The 9,825-nt window shown below is 43.0% G+C and overlaps 1 protein-coding gene across 1 annotated transcript in view; it reads right to left on the bottom strand.

Annotated features, from left to right (window-relative positions):
• Positions 1-6,944: 6,944 nt before the first annotated feature.
• Positions 6,945-9,825, bottom strand: part of fam222aa (family with sequence similarity 222 member Aa) — a 47,165-nt gene continuing 44,284 nt past the window's right edge. Inside the window, exon 3 of the mRNA XM_028578686.1 lies at positions 6,945-9,513. Within this exon, the coding sequence (XP_028434487.1) occupies positions 8,018-9,513 (1,496 nt within the window). The 3' untranslated portion in view covers positions 6,945-8,017. The remainder of the gene's footprint in view (positions 9,514-9,825) is intronic.

The raw sequence follows: 9,825 nt of genomic DNA, 5'->3' as shown, positions 1-9,825 counted from the left end.
CGTAATGAAACCACAAGCTGGCAACAATATATGAACTGCCTCACTGCTTTTCACCTTTCATCATTACACCTCACCTTTCCTTTTCCTATTTAAAATGCTACAGTGGTGATTCTCACTTATGATAACTAGGGCCTCAACCCTCACCTCCCATCCTCCTCCCCTCCCCTCTCTGAGGCCGGGAGCGCTGAAGGACACAGGGAATCTCTCACCACCTCAGAGGGCTAATCCTCTTTGCCCCAACTTTAACTGGGCCACTAATCCTCCAGGTTTATCTAAGCAGTGAGCACCTAGCGCTGCTGACAACTTGGCCTGCCCTCCTCCCCGCAGCCTGTTAAGTAGGGCAGGGCTCGGTCCTGCAAGTGTCACTGTCAGCAACTCTGGAACCGCACACTTGCACAGGAAGTGTGAGCTGTTAACAAAATGGCTCACTTGCTTGCAGCATGTGTGCGCTCGCTGCCACAAATGTGTCTCAACAAACCAAAGTGACAGCCAGGCAGGATCATGTTGGAACGGCACTCATTTAGCAACCACACATAAGGGAAAGTTGACAGTTCCAGACTTAAGTAAACTAACTAGCTTAGATTTTGGCAGTACAAATTGTTCAGCTATTGTCCAGCCAGTTAAGCTTTAAGGTGTTTAGGCTGATGAGTCTCAAGCGGACACCAGACTGGACTTAGGCCAACTCACAATTTATTCACTAAGCAACAATCCAGACTGTCTGATGGCTTTAAGTACATTTAATGTCAGCCTGAGGTCCAGCAGCCGGACCCAGAGAGGGAAACCTCCCTACATATTGGTTACACTCTCACTGAACATTTCACCAATTAATATTGTAAAAGAGGTGGATGGATCATCACTGAATAATTATCTAGGCTAACAGATAAAGTAAAGTTAAGAGCTAAAAGCAGGCTTCTCACAGATTTAAGTCAGTGCTAATTTTCTTTCTTGAAATAATTCCTTGAAATTCCCTCCATAATCCCCCTGTGAAATGTTTCACCAAGGTGTGGTATTTCTAAATGGAATGAGCAATCATTGGAAGCACTGGGAGATGAGAAGCCAGTCATATTGGTTAGGTTGCATGTGCGATGACCTTTCAGTTCATCTAAGATGAAACGAGGCTGCTGAACCCAAAATGATTCAGAGTGTCTAAACTGACAGGCGAGGGCACGGCCACAGCAGAGCGTCATCCGGCTGCCTGGCCTCTATAGGCATCTCTCATGATTTATTGTGAAATTGCCAGGGACTCAATGTGGCGTGCAGGTGAGTTTTGCTAATAAGAGAAGCATTTCTGCTCCACAGAGCTCTTTTTCTGTTTGAGCGAGCGTGTATGAAATCAGTGTGCAGCCTCCCAGTACCACATGCTTTAGTGGAGGCGGCTAGCTCATCAGTCTACAGCTTATCTGATGTTTTAGGTGGGTGGAAAAGGTTGGGAGTGAGGAGAGAAAAGGAGGATAAAAAGCATCAACTGTGAGTTCCTGAAGGTACTTGTGTTGTTAAACATTTAGATTGGGTTCATGTTGTGTTCCTTATCTTCTTGTATAGTGAGACCATGTCGTACTGGAAAAATCCTAATAAGAAAAATCATTTTTTAACAAAGAAAATATATTTTTGATGGCTTGACGTTAGAATATAGAGCAGGGATCTTCAACAGGGGGGTCCAAGAGTCAATATAGGTGGGCCTCCAAATTATTGTTAATTACCATGAATCCAACATATTAGCAAATATAACCCACTGCTTACTGGCCTATAGGTAAGGTAGTCACTAAGGCCATCCACAGCTACAGTGAATCCTAAGGATTCACTGTGCCACATGTATGTTTAACATTAAAACATGATTTATAAAATCATGCATACAATTATTAGTAGCTTAATGTTCTATACAAAAAAGCTATGTATAAAGGCTTTAGGTCCCCCTACATGTTATTGTAGGCCCAGTTCATTACGCAACTTCAATTTATACAATATACGTATGTAGTAGAGGGTCCCTGCTCCGTCTCTATTTTAGTTAGGGGTACTTAGCTTAACATTTTTTTTAAAATACTCTTGATATAGACTATTAATGCTGAAATTAAAATATAATGCAAAACTAAAGCACTAATGTAGTTTGTTAGTCATATTGGTGTATTTTTGGATGAGGCGTATGGAGCAAAGGAGTGTGAACTACTGTAAGAGACCATTGACTGTGCATTGTAACAAATTACGTTAAGATAAACTTATTGTTTGACTTAAATGTCCAGTATTCAGAGGAGAACATCCAGTTTTGGCCACAAAGCAGTTTCTTTAAATCCTCATCCAGGAAAAATGTTAATCATTCCAACAGTATAGAAGGATACTGTGGGTTGTTTTCTAGTGATACTTTGAGGCCTTACTGATGCTGCAATACACTGCTGCAAAGGTGAAAAAGGTCAAGTGACCAACAGGATTGTAGAGGCCGGCATATGGCGGTGATGTGCGAAGTGAATCCTAAGACTAATAATGCTTACCTTCATTACAGTAAGGTCTCATCCAGAGTCTTAAAAAAATGTTTAAGACGATGTTTACAGCAAGGAACAGAGAAGAAGAAAGACCACTGATGAGTAAAGCAACAAGAGAAGCATAGAAGTCATCTGCTTTATTTACTTATGTCAAACAATAATACATAAGAGAGGAGAGGTCAAATGAAAACCAACCATCTACATTAAAATAAAGACATTTTAGTCCTGAGATTGACAAAAAGCAGGGAACAGACAAAATATCTACTGTGGTCGTTGGGATGGAGGGGGAACAGTGGCAGTTTCAGCAAATTGAAGATGATGGTTGTGGGGAGATTAGGGGCAGATTACAGAAGTGGAGAGGGGTAGAAGGTAAGCAATCACTGGGATGCTTGGCTGTAGGCACGTTCAAAAGTTGAAAACCCCACGACTAAAGGATTTTACAGCTCTCTTTATATTCCGACTTCTTATTTCAAAATCTAAGACTCATATATATATCATTTTCAAAAAAAGCAAGGTATTCTTTAAATTTTTTTATCCTGAGGAGACAAAATAATTTTTTAAACATAAATACAACACTGCAGGGAGAACAATAAGAGAGATGCTTAATAGATTTCCCATTTCCATATATATTATTTTCTCAAGGTTGCGGCACCCTCAGACTTTGGCAGGGTTGGTGCATTTGAGATCATTTGGGAAAAACAGCCCTGTTTGTTCACAGGAACATTCGGAGAGCCACACAAACAGTAAAAGGAAACAGGAAGAAAGAAAGCAAAATCCCCAGACTTTTGTGTTTAGATTGGATACAGCAATATACCCACCATATAAACTAGATGAATATTTGGAGGCCATAAGCTTTTTCAGCTGAACATACATAGTTGTGACGCTGAAGAAATAAAAGCTGTAAGCTCCTGGAATTACGACCTGCTGCATTGCCTTTTAGAAAAAAAAGGGCTCTGGGGCTGTGCCTTTGGAAAAGATCCTGATTTATTTTGTGATCTGTGCTGTTTTTTACTTTGTGTTGTATTTAATAAATGCTTAAAACAACATTTAAATTGTATGGTGCTCACACGCGACCCATCCAGTTTTATTCAGTAGCAGAAATGGCAATGTGCTGTAACTCTGTAGCAAAACAACAAATCTTTTAGTGGTATTGTGCAATAAAGCTATAAGGCTGGTGGGTTAACTATACAAGCCTCCTCAGGACCAACTGTACTATTGATTAAAGTATTTTCTTGCTAGGTCTGGACTGGCCTCATGACTTTATCTTCTGCAGACGGTGATGAGGGATGCTGGGAAGGATTCTGAGATGAGAGCACCAGGGGCCCAAGGGCAGCCAGGGGACATGACTGAGGTTGACCAAATCGGTGTGGAGAGGGACGTCACCCCCCTACTCACCCCCCTTTGTCATCTGTAGGTTAGAGAAGCAGCGCCAAGACTCGACAGAGTGAGCAGCTGCCTTTATTTTCTCTATCCCTCCCTACCCTCCCGTCCCTTCTGTTTTGAGAGCGAATGAGCTGGTCTGTCCGCTCTCCTTCCTTCTCAGCAGTTTTTTAAGGTGCATAATGTGTGACATGACCTTTCCACTGGGCAAGTGTCTTCATGGACTTACTGGGATTTACTAAGGGATTTTTACAACCAGCGTACGTCAATTCCCCTCCACTTTGCCCTCAGGCCATCCTTGTGAGCGTCTCATTGCCCTTGAAAATGTGTTAACAGTCGATAGTCTGTATCCACAGAGATAAGTTATAGATTGAAATGTCCTCCCTCATTCAGACGGTGTGCGATCGATGTAATGTATAATTTCCTGGGCAGCTTAACTTGAAATATTTTTTTCAAGCATTAAAAAGTTAATTACAAATGAAGATTTCACTTACTAGAATTTAGTAAATTGAGGCACAATAAGTCTTTCAGGGAGGAATGTGATTTCCTCAGAGCTTGAATCTGAATGAGGCCGCAGAGCCAAAGAGGGGACGCTGAAACTAGCAACAGGAACATGGCAATTATCCTGATTACTGATGCTTCGAGGCTCCTCTGACCCCAAAATCCCTCCCTGTATCTCTTTCCCTCTTTCTTTCTTTTGCTGAGATCTGTCATATTGCACAGGGCCCCTCAGCCAGGCAGGGAGCAACCATGTATAATCCAACAGAAAACAAATCCCCTCGATCAAACACAGCCCAGCTTTTTAAAGCAGGCCTCTGAGCCCAGGCGCCATGGTGCGGTGCTGAGGCCCTCTGAGACGCTGTGATTTAGCAACCCCCCCCCCCCACTTTAAAACCCTGCTGTCCTCCCCTTCAATGCCAGCCAGCCAGTCCTAACCTTCAGTTTGTTTAAGCACTGCTGAACCCTGTTGGCCCCGGACAGGGGGAGGGTGGGCTTAGATAATGACATGCCATATGCCACTCTGCCTCTGCAGCTGAGTGAGCCACGCATGGATCAGCTCAGGCACAAATCTATTTGAAATTTAATTCTATTATCCTAATATGGGCTAAGCGTCCATTGTCCAAATCGGGAATTGTGGAATGGACCAGAGTTGCAGGGCTAAGATGCATCCCATCAATAGGAGCTCATTAATGTGTGTAAAGGACCAGGGGGGGGACAGACAGTTTGGAGCCTGTACAGTAGATACAGGTATAATTATCTTAATACCACCTTATATTTAATGCAACATGTGAATTAACTTTATATTCTTTTATATTTCTGCTAAAAAGGAAAGAAAAATGCTTCATTTTGTGTTGTCTTTTCTCTGTTTCACTCGGTTGAACTTAGCTCAAAATGGCCAGATTCCTCGCAGTGTCTAATAGGAAATCCCTTGCTATTTGAAAAAGGTTTGATTTCAAGCCTTTGAGTGAATGAATACTCTCCACTGGCAGTGTCCAGCAGCCAGGCGTCACCCAATATTCCCATTAGCAGAGAGGCCTGGTGCCTCAGACCTCCACTGGTGGGAAAGGCCAGACACCAGAAACTCCACTGCCTCAAGTGTCTCCTCTTCACTTCAACATCATGTGACAGGGTTTAATGCTTGGATGCAGAAGCCAAACGGAGGGGATTTAGGGACGGGATGTATCTGAAAATCTGTCAAAATATTTCTACAAGACAGAAAATATGCTGGAATCACAGTGTGGCTAGGGTATTAAGCTGTTGAAACAACATGAACATTTTTCACTGGAATGTAAAGGAGGCTTACTGTGCAAATTTAAGCCAAGGGGGCTTTGTATTCTTTCCAGTGAAATCTTTGTCAGCCTTCAAAGACAGTAGCGGGTCTACAAACACCATTAGCTCAAAATTAAAGGCGCATAGTTAAGATTAAGCAGGGGTTATCTTAAGGGGAAAATGGGTCTATATATGGAGTGCAAATGATCACGGAAACATTATTTCCTGCTTCATCTTTAATGTCTGTGTGTAAGTCCTTTCTTTTTTCAACAATGCTGAATTCCTTTCCCTTATCTTTAGATGACCAAAGTCTCAATTAAATATAGTAGGTTTTTCTCAATGGCAGAGGTACGGTACAGTAAAGGGTACATCACGCTCCACTCTGGATCTCACAGAGCTGCTGCTGAAACGAGGGCCCAATCTCCCGCTGACTTCTAGAGGACATGCGTTAAAAAATAATGACAGACTTCAAAGCCGAGATGTGGCTTCTGAATATATTCTTAAAGAAATTTATTTTACACCTCAAAACAAAAAAAAGGATAGGGATTAGGGATGTGGTACATTGGGAATGTATTGACAACTGTAGTTTACATTTTTTTGGTGTAAGCTCAGAGAAAAATGTTAATACAGTCATAATAATTGCACTTCATAAATCTAGACTGATGCCAGTATTTCCCCACAACAAAGCTCCGGCTCCTTCTCTCCAGTTACTAAATTCAATTTACCATTGAAATTTGACGAAAAAAAAAATGCTAATTTAAGACCAGAGGACTGCTGCACTGATCCAATTTTTTTCTTTCACTTGGGTCCCACAAGGCAATAAAACATCGCAGTAATTTAAGTGCAGTACATTCAAGAGAATCTCACAGTCATAATAAATATTTCACTGCTCTGAATCATCGAGTTAAGACTGGCCCTGGCTAAATGTATCCCAACCCGGGGCTGAAAAGGACAAGGCAAAGCAGTGAGCCTCGTCTCATTTCATCTGATACCAGAGGACAGGGCATGATTGTTTCCATTTTGTATGTTTGCAGGATCAGAGGTGAATAGTACCCCCAAACTTCCGTTTGTCCCCACGTCTTTCTGTCATAATGATAACATTTGACAGAAGGGATGTGTGAGAACTTGATAAGCTCCAGAGAATATCTAAAGCCTCTGAGAAAAGGGAGCGAGATTTGCAAAATATCTCCTGTACATTACTCAGATAAGATGTTGATGGGACTGGTTAATCAGTTTTTCAGTCTTGATGGTAGTATTCTTATAATGACAAACAAAAAAAAAAAAAAGTCTGAGGATTTTGATAAACACAAACTAAAATAACCTCCCAATCACATTCTTCATTGTAACATTTCTTTTTCATGGTTGGTTTTTTTTTGCGACATTTTCTTTTTTAAATAAGTATTTCAAGATTTATTGTAGATTCCAGTGTTGGTTAGGAAAAAGAACTCTCCGACCAGGTTCTTACAGAACCAAAGCAGCGACTATGCCTCACACCAGGACATAAGAAACTGCACATCAGCTTGAGGAGGAATTATTAAATCATAAAAACAAAAGTGGAAAAAATAAAATGAAAAAAGCATTTGAGACACTTTTCCCCATAGCAGCCAATGCATATAATATACCTACAAATATATAAAACAACAAAAAATAGGTTCAAGTTTTTCAAGTTTCTTAAATATATCATATCCAATCTACCCAATTCCAAACTTCAAAGTTAACAAGATTCAAGCAGTGCAATTTATGTATCAATTATAACAACAATCATAACTAATATTGTACTATCCTTTTAATTCAACCTTATGATCCTTGTACATACACACCCGAGTATTATTGTGTATACATTGTGTATCTGTATGTGTTTGTCTATGTGTGTTTATTTGTGTATTGTTACAGAGTTTTGGATTTTGAAAGCAGCCCTAAACGTCGGCCCTTTTAAGACCCTTTCAGTGACAACCTACACAGTAGCTTCATCCTTAGTATTTGGAAGGGGGATACAAGTGCCATATGCACTTCATGTCAAGCTATAATTCTCCTCAAAAAGTTCAGGCAAGTAAAACAACAGCAAAAAAAAAAAGAAACAAAGAAAAAATAAATCAATCCAAAATTCCTATTGGCAAACCACACAATGGAACATCTGGAGAATCTTGAAATCCCTTTTTCTCTCCCACTGGCAATCACTACCACCTTTCATATGGGGATTGCCACAGCGTGCCTTGAAACCACCAAACCTAGGGTCACATAGCACAACAACCGCTCTTCTATAAGCTCCCACACTAGTTAAAGCAGTGCCACTCACAACAATCTGTTCCCATAAAAAAACATCTCTGTTCTTTAACTTTGATTTTCTTCACAAATTCAAAACTCTTGATTCTCTTCCTCCTCTACTTCCCCCTCTATCTGTAAACAGGGAGGCGGATGTGTGCATGCTGGTGGTCTAACAGACGTGGCACAGACACAGTCTCGTAGCCTTTGCCAAGCATCTGCTCCTTGATGCAGGGTGGGTGGATTTCGTTGATCAGGTACTCCAGAGACTGCAAGCTGCTGCTCAGCACTGATGTGTTGCACAAGCTCTTGCTGGGCAGGCTGCAGCATAAACCTCCCCCACTGTCTATAGCAGGGTGATGATGATGGTGGTAGTGGTGATGGTGGTGGGGGTAGCCCATCTCTCTGTGCCCTGTGACCGGCCCTCCTGTGGAGGTGGCCAAAAGCTCCTGGGGATTGTAGCAGTCACTGTCAGGTGTCACCAACACACTGTTCCACGGAGGGGCAAAGTATTGACCCACTGAGAAATTTCCATGCATACCCACACAGTTCAAAGGGGATGAGCTGACTTTGTCCATCCCGCCTCCTCCGCTGGCACTCGCTGTCAGGTGGTAAGGTCTGGAGGAAGAGGAGGACATTTGTGCCGCCATAATCCCTCCCCCTGGAACACAAGTTTCGGGGGACTTGCTGATGGCGCCCCCTCCTCCGCTACCTCCGCTGTACATGCGGAGCACAGCCTGTTGATGATGATGATGATGCTGCTGCTGCTGCTGCTGCTGCTGCTGCTGCTGTTGTTGTTGTTGTTGTTGTTGCTGCTTTTGCCAAAGAATGTAGTCCATACTATCTGCGTACACACCAGACTTCATTGCCTCTGCATTTTGAGCCGGCAGCCCGGGCCCTGTGTATACCATATTAGCCTGGGAACCCATTCCTACTACGTAGCCTCCTCCTGAGGAGCTAGATGAGACCCCCATGACAGTTGTGCCCTGCTTGGAGGGGCTGGAATTTGACGGTGCAGCGGCAGCCCCCTGGCACACCTGCTGCAGAGCCTGGGCCTGGCAATGCTGGTTGATCTGGTAGATGATGCTCTGGATGGAGGGGAGGTTGGACTGTGCGGGCAGGGCCAAGCCTCGGCCCCCTGTTACAGGAATCACTGAGCCAGCTACAGTGACATTTGGGGGAACTGACAGTACGGGGCCTTTTGGAGGCTTTGATGGCCCAGTGTGGTATACCATTTGGCCGCGGCCACTGGCTAAAGTGCTACTACTAGGGGGAGGGTATGGGGCGACAGCTATGTGGGCTGGAGAGAGCTTAGTCCGTCTGCCTTCGGAGTTCTTGAGAACACCTTTTGAAGGGCCAAAGGTGGCTGTTGATAATGATGACGATGAGGAGGTCTTGACGATAGCGAGCAGGCCCTGGTTGCCCCCTGCGTGGGTATAGGGACTGTAGCGTTGCCCTGTGGTGTCAAATCCATTCACAGTCCGATTAAGGTGCTTGTGCTGAGGAACCCTGATGTTGGTGGGGAAGATCTTGATAGACAGAGGGCTGTTGGCCGTTTTCTGAGCGAAAGCATTAAGTTCTGCCGCAGTGGGGTAGCGTGGGGAATGTGTGGGAACCACCAGCTCACCTGCAAATCAAACAGAGAGAAAAGTATGAGTGAAATGACAGATTGAGATAAAAATAAAATAAAATAAAAACCTAGCTGTAGTGTGTTACAGACCAGGAGTTTAATTACCAGAAATATCAAAGGAGCCAATAGAAATGGCAGCCACAAAGTCAGATCAATCAATCAATTGCAATAACCACCACTCTGCTGTAACAGTAAAAGCTGGCAGCATTACAGTGACTACATCTAAAGCAGAATAAAAAATGAGAGTGTTCGACAAGAATAGGTGAATGAAACCAGATGCAAAGAGTGGACACACTGCAGAACAACCCA

The sequence above is a fragment of the Perca flavescens genome, chromosome 5, assembly GCF_004354835.1.
Source record: "Perca flavescens isolate YP-PL-M2 chromosome 5, PFLA_1.0, whole genome shotgun sequence".
Lineage (NCBI taxonomy): Eukaryota > Metazoa > Chordata > Actinopteri > Perciformes > Percidae > Perca > Perca flavescens.
This window is presented reverse-complemented; position numbering and strand designations above follow the sequence as displayed.